This window comes from Alligator mississippiensis, chromosome 2 (genome assembly GCF_030867095.1).
Source record: "Alligator mississippiensis isolate rAllMis1 chromosome 2, rAllMis1, whole genome shotgun sequence".
NCBI classification, from domain to species: domain Eukaryota; kingdom Metazoa; phylum Chordata; order Crocodylia; family Alligatoridae; genus Alligator; species Alligator mississippiensis.
This window is the reverse complement of record NC_081825.1, coordinates 187292787-187308623: the sequence shown is the minus strand read 5'-3', so window position 1 is coordinate 187308623 and position 15837 is coordinate 187292787. Positions and strand designations below refer to the sequence as shown.

The 15837-nt window shown below is 49.9% G+C and overlaps 1 protein-coding gene across 5 annotated transcripts in view; it reads left to right on the top strand.

Annotated features, from left to right (window-relative positions):
* DUSP8 (dual specificity phosphatase 8) overlaps positions 1 to 10390 on the top strand; it is an 89666-nt gene extending 79276 nt beyond the window's left edge. For all 5 annotated transcript variants that reach the window (XM_014602403.3, XM_014602402.3, XM_014602401.3 and 2 more), the window contains one exon: positions 410 to 10390. In XM_014602403.3, the coding sequence (XP_014457889.1) occupies positions 410 to 1544 (1135 nt within the window). In that variant the 3' untranslated portion in view covers positions 1545 to 10390. The remainder of the gene's footprint in view (positions 1 to 409) is intronic.
* Positions 10391 to 15837: the final 5447 nt, after the last annotated feature.

The following is a 15837-nucleotide window of genomic DNA, read 5'->3' as shown; positions in this document are numbered from 1 at the left end:
CAGTAACCTTGACCTGGCCAGCTAACACCACAATGGTTTCATTTCAGGAGTGGTTTCTAAAAATTTTATATCCATAAAGAGAACTTGTGGAAAGAGAGAAATCTGGAATCTAAGCAGTGCTGGATCTACCTACAGCGTTCTCCCTAAGCTGTGCAGTGTGCGAGGCTGCATAGGCACACCTGGCAGTGCAGCATGAGCACATCTGTGCAGCCACGCATGCCATGCAGCTTAGAGGGAGTGCTGTCTACCTATCCAGGCTGCTGTGAGGCACTGGTGTGATTTTTTTCCCCTGCTCTCTTTAAGTTCTGGCAGAGTGCTCTGGACACCAGTGATGCATCCTGAGCAGGGGCATCCTGACTGGTAGGTGAAAGATCCCATGATGATCACGACTGTTTGTCTACACCTGCAGGTTTGTCAAAGACCGACGCCCGTCCATATCGCCCAACTTCAACTTTCTGGGCCAGCTCCTGGAGTACGAGAGGAGCCTGAAACTCCTCAAGGCTTTAAAGGCCCAAGGCGATCGGAGTGAGGGTGATGCACCACAAGATGCAGCTGAGGTGCCCGAGAGCAGCAGGCACCTCACACCTACCTCAGACAAGGCTGAGGAGACACCAAAAAGCACAAGCTCAGTGCCCCCGTCCAGTGACCCTGAGAGGCCTGCAGGAGCTCCCAAAATTGTCTCACCCACAGCACTACAGCAAGGACTCAATGGCTTGCACCTGTCCTCAGAGCGCATTCAAGACACCAACCGACTAAAGCGCTCCTTCTCCTTGGACATCAAGTCAGCCTATTCCCCTGGCTTGAGGCAGGATGCCCCAGGCCCTGTCGACACAGGGGAAACCCCCAAGCTTTGCAAGTTGGACAGCCCTTCTGGACCCAACAGCATGTGCCAGTTCTCACCCATGCCTGACAGCCCTGACTGGCCCAGCGGGCCAGACTTCCTTCTGGAGGCCAAGGTACGGCAGAGGCGAAAGCACAGGCACCAAGCGGGCTCCCCCGCCCATGGACTGAGCCTCAACTTCAGTGGGATGTGTACCATGCACAAAAGCACCAGTATGGAGGATAGCCTCAAGCAGACACTTCGGCTGAGCCTCCCCAATACAGGGCAGCAGCCTATGCAGCCGGCCGCAGCACCGAACTCCACTGGCGGAGGGGGGGTTGGCTCCTGGGGCGTGCACTTAGAGTCGCCCAGCACCCCATCTTCAGAGACCCCCTGGTACTTTGGCACAGACTCAACGGTGAGCAGTGGCAGTGGTGGAGGGAACGCAGCCCTGTTTGCCAGCGCCAGCTCATACTCCTCATTCAGCTGCAACGCCATCCAGAGCAGCTGTGAGATCAGACTGAGAGACAAGCAGAGGGCAGAGCAGAGGGACGGGCGGCACAGCTGGCATGAGGATGCCAACACTGAGAAGCAGTTCAAGAGGAGGAGCTGCCAAATGGAGTTCGAGGAGACCATGTCAGAGGGCAGGTCCCGGGAAGACCTGGGCAAAATCGGGAAACAGTCTAGCTTTTCAGGCAGCATGGAAATCATTGAGGTGTCCTGACATTGATCCAGGAAGTTGGAATGCTGGGGCGGGGTGGGATATTTAATGGGGATAAGACAAGGTGGGGTGGCAGGGCGGGGGGCAGGGAGGGGCGGAGTATTTATATCGGTGTGTGTATTTCCAGGTGCACACACGCCAAAACAGAAGCAGAGACGAATGGATCTAAGTCAAGAAACATGATGGTCCAAGCTTAGTGCCTCTTCCCACTCCTCCCCCCAGCCATCCCCTCCCTTCCTCCACCCAAGCTACCCCACCCCAGACACTTTCCCTTTTGGGAGGGAGGAGCTGACATACCTTTTCCCATCTGAGTCCTTTGCTCCTACGTGCAGAGAATGGCTTGCGGGAGTGATGGGGGAGCTAGCTGACTATCAGCTGGAATGAGATGCAGACTCTTGATATCTGAGTATCCAACAGTTGAATTCTCAGCTTAAAGTTCAGGGTGGGGAGGGGAACTGCTTTTCTTTTTAGCAGCAGTTAAGCAATCAAAGAGGGGTGCTGGTCATCGTGCAGAGCACAGCATTTTCCTGACCCATGGGACAGGGCAGAAGCATCGCTTGTCCCTGCTCCCTTCCCTTTTATCAGGCTGGGGGAATGGAAAATTGGCAGTTCCCTCCCAGGGGTGGAACAGGGAAACCCATTGGGGATGTTTGCCCTTCTTTTTTTTTCCCCCTCAATGCACTAAGCATGTGCCCCCGTGTTTCTCTGGCTAAATATGCTAATAATGCTGCACGAGAGCGGCCCTATACATATATAAATATATATTATATATAATATAAAAAACACACACACACAAAGAAAAAAAGTAAATGGTTTTACTGCGATTTTTATTGAGACGTAAATAATATTTCAATTTTTTTTGTTTGTTTTTAATTTATTGAAGCTGTTCATTCTGGCAATGATTTGCAGACAATGTGGGGCGGTACTTTCAGCTCTATTTTTACTGTGTATGGTATTTAAATCTGAAACACGAGTTTCTAAGCAATATCTGAGGCCTGTGGCTCCTTCTGTAGCACTTGTCGGCGACAAAGATACCCCTCTGGGCAGGGCAAAAATGGGACAGGAAAATATCTTTTTTTGTGTGGTTTTTTTAAAAAAAAACAACAAAATAATCTCCTTACAACACAAACTGAGCCAAGAAAATCCCTCCTCAAAGTTTCTTCTTTACCTCTTGGTTCTTATATGTTTCTCTCCGGTCTCCATCGCATACACAGAACAATTTCTTCTCCGGGCGGCGGGCCGGAAGAGCTGGCTTTGTCCTGTGGTCATGTTGCTGGAGACTCTTAAGATCATTGAGGGAGGGTTCGGGGTTGCCTGAAATGAGGGTGCTGTGGAGATCGGGGGGTGGGGAGAAGTCTTGGTCGGGGGGCAGCATCCTGTCCTGGGCAGTGTTAAGAAAACTGACCACTGTGTAATGTTTGAAGGGCTTGATGCAGGGAGGGCTGAGCTCCCAGGGAAAGCTGCCCTTTCCCTAAGCTCAGCCTCCCCTTGGGAGCAAGTGAGAAGACCAATAGTGAGCCCTCCCAGATCCCCTAGTTCCACTGTTGCCCTTCCAGTGTTACTGCCTGAAGGGAAGAGGCCTGAGGCCTCCGGAGAGAAATAACAGCCTCATCCCGAGGCTCTCCGTGTGTGTGCGTGCTCATGTGAGTGTGCGTGTGTGCATGCGCACACGTATGTGTAAGGGAGTATCCAGGGTGGGAGTCTCAGTGGGAGTGACAGCAGGCAGGGAGAGAGCCATCTGAAGACAAAGGTGAAGCCAGTGAAAGACTCCACTGACTGGCCATTTCGGGGAAGAAGTAAAGAAGGGAGTGGACTGAAAGGCTAGAAACCAAACCAGAACGTTTGGGATTTAGCCTGGGCACATCTCCCCCACCTCAGCCTTTCACTGCCAGGCCCACGTCCAGCAGCCAGCATCCTCCCTCCCTCCTCCAGTGTGTTGCTAAGAAGATCTGTTTCACCATTCTCTTGTCCGGGTTTCTCCTTTTATTTTGCTTCAGAGACATTCTGTCAATTGATCGTTTTAGTGAGAGTGAAGTGAACGTGACGGCTCATTCTTGTGCGGCTAAAGGCAAGGCCTCCGACCCCAAGGAAACGTACCTCATCTGTCTCTTGGGGAGGAAAGGGTGAGGGTTTCCTAGGGAGATCCTTCTGTCTGGGATTCTTCAATTGATTTATTTTTGGGAATAATGAAGGGCCCCTTAGGACTCTACCATGGACTGAGGAAACAAGGTCCTACTGTCTTTGAAGTGCAAGGGAGATCCGCCTCCAGCAAGGAAATAAGCATTCAGAGAGCTTTGGTATTTTGGAAAGGACGGGCAGGGACGCAGGAGCACAAGTGACCATTCTCTGATGCATCTCCCCTCTCTCAAAAGTCCCTGTACTGATGGGGAGTGAAGCCCTTGTCCCAAAAACCCGTGTTTCTCCCAGGCAGCAGGAGACTTTGACCTGGCTAAGAAGCCCAGGCTTGATATGGCAGACTCAATGCTGCCTCTGCTGCTAAGGACATTTTTTTTTTCTCTCTGTGGCTGTCTTTGCTTTCCTTCTTTTAGTGTCATGCTAGTTTTCAAGCTAATACCTCAGGGTTTTTTGTTTGTGTGTCATTATTAATGTTGTATAATTTTGGGATCTTCACATACGTTCTTTCCCTTTCCCTTTCTTTCTCTCTTTTCTTTTTTCGTGTTGTTTTTAGTTTGGAATCAAACTACACAAGACAAAAAAAAAAAAAAATCTCAGGTTTAAATCTTAACCACAAAGCAAAGCTGTGAGGAGCTGCAGTAATAATAATACTGCTCTGGTTGCATCAGATTGTTGCTTTCCTTCTGACCATGGTCTGTCTCTGCTGCTGTATGCATGTTCTGAGCAAAAAGGGGTCTCCAGGGAGAGACTGCTGTCGTTAAGATTTTTGAGTTTTGGTTTGGTTTTTTTAAAGGAGTTATATAAGTTCGGATGTTCCAAATGATCCTGTCTCGTACCCCAAAAATGGGCTGGTGTGGGTGGTGGGACAAGGAGGAATGTGGATGATGAAAGGTGTATGTTTGGGGGGAGGTTTTGGGGGGGTTGTTTTTTTGCTGGGAGATTAATAAAATGTAAGCTTTGATTGATGACCCCTTTGCCTACCCCACCCTCCCCCATCTCCTGACAACTGTTTTGAAAGGGGGGTATGCTCACTTTTCCCCTTTCTTCAAAGCATCACAGTCATATTTCCTCTTGCAAGCACTTCATGCTTGCTCAGTGTTGCCGACTAGACTGCTTCATGGGGTAGGAGGATTGTGTCTCCTGCCTACTTGTGCAGAGCTGTATCTAGCATTGGTAGGGGATGGTACTCAAAGGGAAGCAGTGTGTCACCTAACACTTCCCATTCCTGCTGGATTGGGAGGCCTACAATGCAGAAAAGCTTTCCACGGGATTCTCCAGTGTTTCTTCCTAGTTGTTTTTGCACCATCTAACCCCCCCATCCCCAGCCATTGGCTGCAATGTGACTTGCCTCATTTTTTGACCCCTTATCTCCACCTTCCTGGAGCTGGTCACAAAAAAGGGAAACTATTTTTGCCTAGTCGCTTTTTCTCCCATTTAAAATGTTAACAAAAATGTGGGTCATAACTGAAAGGTTTTTCTGCTGAGCCTTGTCCAGAGGCTGATCAGCCCTATGAACAACACTGGAGAGCCAGTGGTTGCACTCAGAATCATCCCCAGTAGGCCACGTTTCCATGCTCGTACCTTGCCTGCGTCCTATAAGTCTAGTGCCTGGTGATGCACCATGAATGGACAGTTACCCTCAGTAGCCTCAGGACTATCCCATCATGCCCACACACAGGGCATGCTGAGAAAGCACCACTCTTTTTAGCCATCTCTCTAAGAATTCTTGGACACTGACCCTCTAGCAATGAGAAGAGCTATCTAGCTTCTTCACACCACTGACAGATGTGGTGTATCATTCCCCAAGTCACAAGGCCTGCTCTTGATCTCCCCAAGAGAGTGCAGACAATATATTGTTGGCCAGGTTTGTGGGAGTCCTGCTTACCCATTATTGGCTAAAGCATGAGCCAGAGCTATTTCAACAGCTATCCCAAGAAAACAGTGCTAGCAGAGATCCAGAGCAGGGGGTGGGGGTGGCAAATGGCTATGCCCCTTCTGCTGGAGCTGGCATTTCACACTTGTCGATCTCATTAACCCATCAGTGTTAGAGAGCGTGGGGCATTCCTTCTTCCTGCAGTACAAAAGTGCACAAGGCCTAAGCAATGCAGGGTGGGATTTTCCATAGCTCTCGGTGGGCACATCTGCACAAGATGTTTACTGTGCAGTAGACTAGCTGCACAGTAAACATTGTGCGTCTACCAGTGCACCCCAAATAGGCTGAAGTAAACTAATTTACTAGTCAATACAACTACTATCCTGCTACGGAGTAAAAAACTCTGCAGCAGTGCATGAGTAGATGCTGCCCTGGCTGGCTGGGGCATGAGGGTGCTGCAGTGCAGAGGCTGCCTGCCAACTAGCCCCACACTGGAGCACCCTTGTGCCCCAGCCAGCCCCTATGCAACATGTTGAGCTGGGTCGGAGCAGCCCTGGGCTGGCAGGCTGACCCCCTGGGCCTCCTGCCCACTGGGGCTGCTCTGACCCAGCTCAGCATGCTGCAGTCCCAGGCACATGTGTAGATGGGACACCTGGAAGCAATAAACTTTGGTGTGATATGTGCCAGGGCTTATTGCATCGCATTCATATGCACATGTAGATGTGGCCAGTGAGAGCAGTTAGACTAGCAACAAATGCTTTGAAAAGGGTCTAGGTAGAAGAAAAACACCACCTACCCTGTAAAGGTGAAAGGAATCTGTGTCTCAGGACATTGTTCACTTTTTTGGGGTGACCTACATCTCCATTTTCAGTGTGCCCCATTGGCCTCTGCAGCTCAAGAGACAGGGACTTTTCCTGCTTCCCTCTCTCCCTGTGTGGCATTGCAAAAACACCCCCGTCCTTCCCACCTCTCACAGAAGCATGAACATCACTGAGTGAGATGCCTTCCCAGCATCCTCTCAGCCCATTGCATAGATATTCATACATCATGTGCACATGATTTTGGTGAGAGCTGTGCTGCTTTGCCCTGGGCAGGGATCCATTCTAGAAAGAATATGTGTTCACAAAATCTGTTTCCAGATACTCAAACTGACCTATTTCTGGCTGCAATTGCTGTTCATCCCCCATCCATCTTATTTTCTATATCGTATGCGGAGAAGAAGAGGCTCTGACTGTTGCTCAACTAAAATCCCTACTGCACTCCCTTTTATTTTCTTCAGTGTCTCCCTGTTGCTAGCACCAACCCAACACCCTCATAGTAGCTCTGAAGAATGCAAGGCACCAGAGCATTTTCACCACTGGGGCATCTTGACTTGGTCAAGGCTCTTCACTGTCACTCCCACCATTGCTACTCCTGTTGCAGATGGAGTCATGTGAAATTGGGGACAGAGTTAAAGGACAGACACAAGATGGGAAGATCTCAACCCCCTTATCCCTGTATGAAGTCACTGCATGGGGTGCTGTCAAGCTCAGTCATGATTAACAATGAGAAGAGAGGGCCAGTGAATGGCAGAGTGTGGAATGGGTGCCACCTGGTGGCACACTAGGAAACAGCTATAGCAGCTTTGGAAATGTACCTGGATGTCATGGCTTTGGTCTACTCTCCCCAAGGATGTCCCTTTCCTCCAAGCCCTTCTCCAGATCTGTACACACCTTCAACTGTCTCTTCTGCATCCAAGAAAAGCATGCTAGCAATCATAGAACTGAATTAGAATCATAGAAAATGAGGGCTGGAAGGGACCTCAGGAGATCATCTAATCCAGCCCCCTGCTCAAAGTAGGACCAGCCCCAACTAAATCATCCCAGCCAAGGCTGTATTTAGCCAGGTTTTAAAAAGCTCCAAGGATGGAGATGCAACAACCTCTCAATTGGGGTGTTTATAATTCACCTCCCTGTGTGGCTTTGCACATGTCAACATTTTATTCTGTTCCTTCTGCTGGGCTCTGTGCAGGCTGGAAGCCAAGTCATCCCAGGCACTGGGCAAATGTTACCAAATGCCCTGCATGAGAGCAGTGCTTTAGGGGAGGAAGTGCAGCCAAAACCATGAAAGTCAAAGAAACCTTTCCAGTGGGCTTTGGATCAGCTCAATGTGGCCTGATACATCTCTTTCTGTCTCTGGATCAGGGGGCATCTGCTATTTTGAGGATTTTCTCTATTGCCCAGTGGATCTGCTTCACTTCATCCCAGTCCTCCTATGAACACTCCCAGTCAGGAGATCTGATGAGGAACTGGGCCTGATTTTGATTTCTGTGAGGTCTGATTCACAGCAGTGTAATTCCTTTGCCTTGAATGGAAGGACTTTTGACTCCCATCAGTGTAAGTGAGATCAGAATCTGGCCCACCGACATAAGTAGGGACAGGATTCAGCTGAAAGAGAGCCAACGCTACTCTCCATGGGACAATCGGATATAATTGCACAGCATGTGACTGGTGCCCTGCTGCCCGAAACGTCTGCTCATTTTTTGTCAGCCCTGCTCCATCTTCTTCAGGACAAACCATGTTCCTACCCAGATGACCATTCACTGGACCAGCAAAAATGCCCCCAGCTTCTCAGTGTTTGTGAGGCTGAGCTCTGCTCTGTTGCACTTAGCTGGAAATCTTCTTGGCACCATACTGCATCCCAGTCTATTTTTGCAATTTCAGAGAAGTGGGGAGGGAGCAGGAGGTTGTAGGAAAGGAGTCGGCAACACTGCAGCACAGAGCCTGTGTGAGGGGGACACTCCCAGCAGCTGTTTGTCTAGCTTGTGCTGTGACCCCAGCCATTCTCCCACTCTGATCTTTTTCTTTCTGGCCATTCATCCCTGTCTCACTTCCCCTTGCTGGGAAGCCGTTCCCTTTCTTCTTCCTTCCCCCACTTTGAATACTAATGATAATAAGCTATCAATGTTGTAATTGCAATCTATGAATTATAGATTTAAGTATTTATTATTATTATTATTACTATTATTATTATGTATTTTTTGCTTCTTAATCTCTGTATGTTGCTCTCTGTTTCTCTGTTGTGAATAAATGCAAGGCCTCCCCTCCCGCCCCCCCCAGTGGGGCTGGCTGCACTGTACTGTGCCAGGCTTCGCTCAGAGGTTGGAAGACACACACGCACCATGCTGGCAGGCCCACGCAAGATGTTGCGGAGGGTGAAACCTTCAGAGGTTCCCAAACCTCCAAGGCCCAGAGTGGCACCCTTCTCTTCTCCCTTGCCCCCCTTCCTTTTTGCATGCCTTGGAATCTACTCAAGTTTGTAAGGAGCAAAAATCCCCTTGGGTCAGAAATGGACAATTGCACAGGGAAAGCTTAAAATTTATGAAGAAAATTGACCAGCTGTCCAGGAGACAGTGAGTCAATTCCCACCTACTCTCAGGGTTTCTCCCACCCCCACTTCTTCCCCAGGGTGGCCAAATCCAGGAGTGCACCTTTACCAGGAGCAAATGAATGGTCTGGCATTTGCCAGCCAGTTCAGAAATCCCACCACCAAAGCCACTGAGTTTTTTGCACTGGCACTTTACTTCGGCAAGCTCTCCTGGTCTTTCTTGGGCTTGGCTTCCCAGCCACCCTGATGATCTTTCCCTATCCCAAAGGCAGCTCCTCCTGGGGAATAAGGATGTTCAGTATTAGCGTGACAGAGCATGCAACTTGAGGGAAGTCCATCACACTGGCCTCAGGTAGGATGCAGAAGAAGGGGAACGGCTTCTAACATGCATGTGTTGCTAACAGAAATGAATCTAGTTTTCCTGTCTTAAGACTGCAGAGAGACCTCAAGGGTCATATAGTCTGACCCCCTGCACAGATGCAGGGTATAGTGGTCTGTAACTATCCCAGATAAAATACACAGTTAGCAATGTTGTTATTTCTGAATAACCTTGCTGGGCAAAACCCAGTACTTACCCCAGCCTGATCTCCTCCAATCATCTCCCAGTGCCTAGTCTACTGCTAGGTAGTTGTTTTGCTGGGCTAACATATCAGAGGAAGGGGAAAGAAATAATTTCTGTGCCACATGATGAAATAATCTCTTTTTAGCTACCCTACCCCATTAAGAGTCATTTTAAGTCAAGGGAATTAATACTGCCCTTCCAGGAGCAGCCTTGGTCTCAATCATGAATTTGATTTACTATAGGTAGGGGGGTCTTTTTCATTATGCTGTGTTGAATTTATATAAAATGTTAATCTGAGTCCATTCTAGAGGAACAGAGAAATCTTCCTCAGGTTTTATTCTCCTTAAGAGTCATATGTAGACTACACTCCAGCCCTCCTTGCAAATTCAGTTCAGGCTCTGCTCTTCCCATCTCAAGTGTATTTTCAGCCTGAGACAGATAGAGGGTTAAATGCAGTAGGGAGGAGGGAGTCACCTATTTGGCTGATGATGTTGGGAGACTTGGCTGCCTTAGCTCCCATTAACACAGCTTACAGGTCCATGCCCTTCGTTAGCAAGCAAACAGTGACCTCAACACAGGTTTGGGATCCAAAAAAGCTCAGGTGGACCTGGGATGTATTCTGAGCCTGGAGTGGAGAGACAGTATCTTGCAACCAGCCCCTGCGGCCCACTGTTCCAGCCCCCTTTCCATTAGTCACTGTAACCAAATGCAACTCCTTTCTCCCTGTTAAGCAAATGCTGAAGTTGGATGTTGTCTGGCAGGACCAAGAGAGACACTCTGCCCCCAGCCTCGTCTTTATTTATTTATTTCCAGAGGCTGTAAACAACAGTGCTTTTTTATCCTCTTTCTTTTCCTTTCTTTTGTATTTTGGAACAACGTGTTGTAATAAATACCCAAATAGGTGTTTTACCAGCTGGCGTGAGCCTTGTTCTTTCCTTGCTTGACCATCGCAGGGTGGTGGTTGGGGGCTCCTGCCTGGAGCAGTGATTTTGGGGCAAGGGGGTATACATGTTGGCTCACAAGGGTGCACACTGGTATCAGTCAGCATGGGGAAGCCCTGGTAGAGATCTGCTCACCCACACTAAGGGTCTCATGGGTGGAAGGTGAAGCTAGACCAATTCACACCAGAAATAATAGGTACATGGAACAACAAAGTGAGGAACATGGTTTACTTTCCATCACTTGGCATCTCTCAATGGAGGTTAAATGTCCTTCTAAAAGGGGGGCCTCCAATTGGCCACAAACCCTTAAGCTAAAGGCAGAAAATGCTTGGCTTTAGTCTGTGGCTTCTGTTACAAAGGAGTCAGACAAGGATCCTAATCATCGCGTCTGGCCTTAACATCTCCAAATCATGTGCTGCCAGCACGTCCTCTCAGACGGTTGAAAACTGGCGAGTCTGCTCAGGACTGGAATAGCTGGGGGAGGCAGGGAGGAGAGGGCCAGGGGTGTTATATCAGTCAGGCTGAAGTTGGAAAGCACTGAAAAACTCCCAGGAGCAAAGGGTGATTTATAATATTGTACTATGACTGAACTAGGTCCCATCCAAATTGGAGAGGAAGGAGTTCCTTAAATCAACCACTCCCAGCTTCCCCCTGATCTAGCACTGGCTGATATTATGTCCTCCCATCCTATTCACTGTAAAGAGGAGAGGTTCTGTATAATTCCTACGTGTTGTGGGTATTTCTTAGAAGTCTGCATGGATCAAGCTGCAAATACAGACTCAACTGAGGGCTCTCCTCTTCCCCACCTGAGCAGCCACAGCCACTTCATTTCACAAGCCCAGGGTATATAATACTGGAACTTTCTTATGCTGCAGGCAGTCACCGAGACACTATTCCCCCACTATCGGCAACATTACCTTGAGCCAGGAGAGAAGATGAGCAGATACTCTGCAAACCAGCCTCCAGGAAACTACCATTGCTAAGTGTCATCAGCACTTTAATAACATCACTTTTCAATGAGTAGCTGTGGGCACAGGCACTGCTTACCCTCACAATCTTTCACAAATGCAACCCCACCTGCCTGGGTGAGCATTTAGCCACCCTGACCCATGCCCATGGCTACAGGGTCCCTGGAACAGCTATCGCCTCTCTCCTCATAAATGTTCTGAAGCAAGGTTCATGTCCCCTTTTCCGCTGGATGTGGCTGGACCTTGTTGGGACAAATCTTTACTATTTGAGCAGCTGGAGGCGACTGCTTGGACAAGCCCAAGGTGTGGGAATGAGTTGACAATCAGCCAGCTGAGACGTGCTTGAGCAACACTTCTTCCCGCTGGTTGACTGACCCCCTGCTATTTCTGCTGCAGAGGGACCAAGTGATATCTGCCTTCTCTCACGCAGATGGATGCAACCCACAGCCAATGAAGGGAGCAGGGGCCTGAGCCCCTTTTCTGGCACACATACACACCTCTCTGTCTCCAAGAGGTGCATCTTTCCTAGGACCTGAGCTCAAGGAAGCTTCCTAGTCCCAGTCACACAAGAGTGTACCTGCCAATACCCACAATGCAAGGTGATTTGCAGGTATCCAGGTTTTTCCTTTGTTGTGGAAAAAATGAGGATTTTCTCTTCCAAAGGAGAAAATCATGCATTTCTCCTTTAAAGGAGAAAAATGCAGGAAACTGCAGGTTTCCCCATGCAGGCTGGCAGTCTTCCAGACTGCAAGGGGCTGGTTGGGGCTGGTTGGAGCAGCACGCATGGGGCACAGGGTGCTACGTGCATTTGCGCATGCATACATGCACGTGACAGCCAGGCAGTGATGAAAAGCAGCTCCCACAGCTCCCTCCAGGGAAGTCTGTGGGGGCCAGCACCATACCTAGACTCCTGATGACCCTGGGCAAACTTTTAGTATTGGCCCCTCCTTCACCAGAGATAATGATAATAAGAATCATTATTTTCACTATTTTCAGGCCCCCTTTCTGTCCAGGCCCCAGGTGGCCACCTGGTTTGCCCATGCCTTTGTCCAGCCCTGATGGGGGCAGGGTGGCACAGGTGATGGGGTGTGGGGGCTGGGAGGACACGTGTACCCCCAGTTTTCTGTACCCACAGCACGGTACAGGACTGCAGCCAGGCTGGACCAGCTCTGGGCAGGAGCTGCTTCATGGCCTAGTGAATGGGACCCAGCATGGGAGGGAGTAGTGAACAGCCATGGCCACCAAGGTGAGGTGTGACAGTGGCATGTAGCTGCGTCCCCCGCTGCTGCCAGGTGGGCAAGGGGTGCCTCACCATAGTGGCACAGTGCTTCCTTCTGCCCTGGGTTCTGCCTGCTGGGCTGTGGATGTGTCTCCTCAAGAGCTGGTCCTACTCAGCTGCAGCCCTGCACCCCACTGTGGGTGCAGAAATCTGGGGGGTATGTGCCCCCTCACCCCCATACTCAACACCTGTGCCCCCCACCACATTGCCTGTGCCCACACACCCCTTTTCCCCACACACCCTCCCCGTTTCCCCCCCCACACACACCCATCCCCTTTCTCAAACACTGGGGGGCAGGGGCAGCAAGTCAGGAGTGATGGGTGCTGGCAGGGCCAGGGGGCTGTAGGCAGGGAGTGAGGAGTATCTACAGGGCCACGGGGCTGTGGGTTGGAAGTGAGGGGCACCAGCAAGGCTGCTGGGGCTGTGGGTCAGGAGTGAGGGGCAATGGTATAGACAGGGGCAGGACACTAGCATATCAGAGCTGCTCAGTGCCACAAAGCAGCAGTGGGGACAGCTACAGCTCGACCTGCGTCCTGGTGGGTGAAGGGAGCAGGGAGAGCTCTGATTTGCCATGATAAAAAAAACAAAATCAAACGCCAACATAGATAGGTATTTATAATTTATTTTATTATAAAGATTGAGGCACTGGTAGGCTTCCAAATTGCTTTAAAATTGTAAATATATCATTAAAACATTGTGTTCAACTGATACCTATATATAGTGGCATTTCATTTTAATTGCATAAAAATGGGTTTTGTGTTTTTTAATAAGAGAATGTGGGATTTTTAAACAGAGAAAAACAGGCTCCTAGGTGATATGACTACATAGCTGCATGGATTTGCGTCCTGGCCTAGAGAGGCTTGCAGCCACACGTTAGCCAAGGCCAGAGGGATGTAACTTGGCAGGGGCAGAGGGAAGTGTTCTAGCCTCATTCATGGCTTGTGTGGTATGATATCAGGGACCTGGCAGGGTTGCAGGGGGCCACTGAACACCACAGAAGGAAATGCTGCAGAGCCAGATGGTGGCTTGCTAGTAGAGCAGGTGATGGGGGAAACTTGCACAGCACCTGCTGGCAGGACCTCTGGCATTATGCAGCAATGTAAGCACTGTACTTTCCTAACTGCTGACCTCTTCAAAACGTAGGCACGTGCAAGCCAGCATTCCCTCTGTGCCTGCCAAGCTTCTGCTGTTTGAGATCAGCAGGCTGTTCCTTGCCACTGCATGCAGAGCACCTCCCACCACCGCCTGAAGCCTCCATGCCTTCTCGATCTATGCACCTGCATGTTACGCTAGACAGCAATATCGTGCAGCTTTGCTCAGGTAACTGGGAAAGGAGGTAACCTTGAAAGGGTTGGGAGTGGAGGTGAATGACTTCCCTATGCTTCAGGGTGGTGACAGGCTACTGAGTGGAGAAGACCCGTGGGTGACCTCCACACTCCCTTCCTTGAGTGAGAATCAAATCTTTGCCCTTCTGCTCAGGAGGCAGCATTGATCCAGGTGGACCCCAGGGGTGTCTGGTTCAAGCTGAGCTAGTAGCTGCTGTGTAAACTGTTCAGGCAGAGGTTTCAATCCCAGCTGCCTATCACAGGTGCTGGTGGTAGTCTGTCAGGCAATTAAATGAAATTAAAAGGAAGGAGCTGCACCCCTTTCCTCCCACCCCCCAGTGCAGATGTCTGTGCTGTACAGGGAACAAGGTCAAGAAGGGAAGTAAGCAGTCCCCACCCCCAGGGGACAGGGCCATGCAGGGAATGAACAGTACCCCCAAGGATACCAGATGGCAAGGTTTTGTGTGGCCAGATCAACCCTCCCCTAGCAGCAAGACTCAACACATGCTGATGGCACCACTGAGGCAGGAGAGCAGGGCTGCTCTGACTGTAAGGTTAAGGCACAGAGAGGAACTGGTTTCACTCCCTGCAACCACATGCCATGGACCAAAGGGAAGGTGAGAATCAAATCACTGGACTGAGCCTCCATCCTGGAGGAGCTTTGGTTCCTACCAGTGTTGGAAGGAGTGTCCCAAGGCCTGAGGAGAAAACGCAAGTAGGGGGCTGTGGACTCTGCAACTCATGGGGCCCACCAGTGTAAATGCTGAAACCAGAGCCCTGGGGACTCGGTGTGACTGTGTAGGAGCTAAAGCATCTGCCTCCCAGCAGTGTTGGGTCAGTGGGCTGATTCTTCTGAATTACCAAGCTCTGTCCCTTCCTCCCGAGCTCAACCTGGAATTTGGAAAAAGTGTTCCTTTTCCTGCTCCTACTTGTTGAAAGAAATCTCTTGTTAATGCAACTGTCTGGCTTGTGTGTGAATGTTTTGAGAGTACATGGCAAGAGCCGTGTGCTTCTTTACCTCTGACTACATCAGGTCTTGGTGGGGTGGGAGCCGGAGGGTGTCCCCACACTTTTGCTGGAATGCACATGAGGACATGTTGTTATGCATGCACTTCTTGGGGTGCCAAAGCATGTCCTCACTGGGGGGTAGGGATGTGGGTGCCAGTGAGGGGGGCGGGGGGAGGGAGTCTTTGGACCCATTTTGGAGGGTACGGACATTATACTTGGCCTACTTCCATCACCTTTGCCCTCACTTCACACCCTGGGGCTGCACCCTGTCTTATTTGTCACATCCCATATAGCAGCAACTGCAATTGCAAAAGAAAACCAGGACTGTCTTTTTTCCAGCTCTCAGGCTTTTATTGATTCAGAAGGGCTGCCAAGCCTATAAATAAATGTTCTTGTACTAAATATAGAAGGCATTGAAACAAGCTGCAGTCTATTTATTTAGCTTGTGGTCTCTTTGAAAGCTCGCCAAGGCCAGTATTACTTCTACCTTAGGTTTGACCCACACCATGCTGTGGCCACCCATGGAGGGGAAAAGATTGAATCAATGCAGGGAGAAGGGGTCATGAAAAGTATCCAGCATTTCAGAGGGGGTGGGGGGAAGTGGGGATTGGGTGTCAACCCACTGCTAAGTGCTCCCTTTCAGGGCCTCTTCAACCCACATCTGTCTGGGATAATGTCAAGGTGGTGGTAGCCTTATTGGGACACTTGGTAAAAGAAGAGGCCTTGGGGGCTCCCCAAACTAAGGAGATGGTGGGGTGGGAAGGGGCTGTGGTATCTGCAGCCTTCCAGGACAGCCTGTGTGGTATAATTCATCCTGCCACTGGGAGGGGATGTTAGC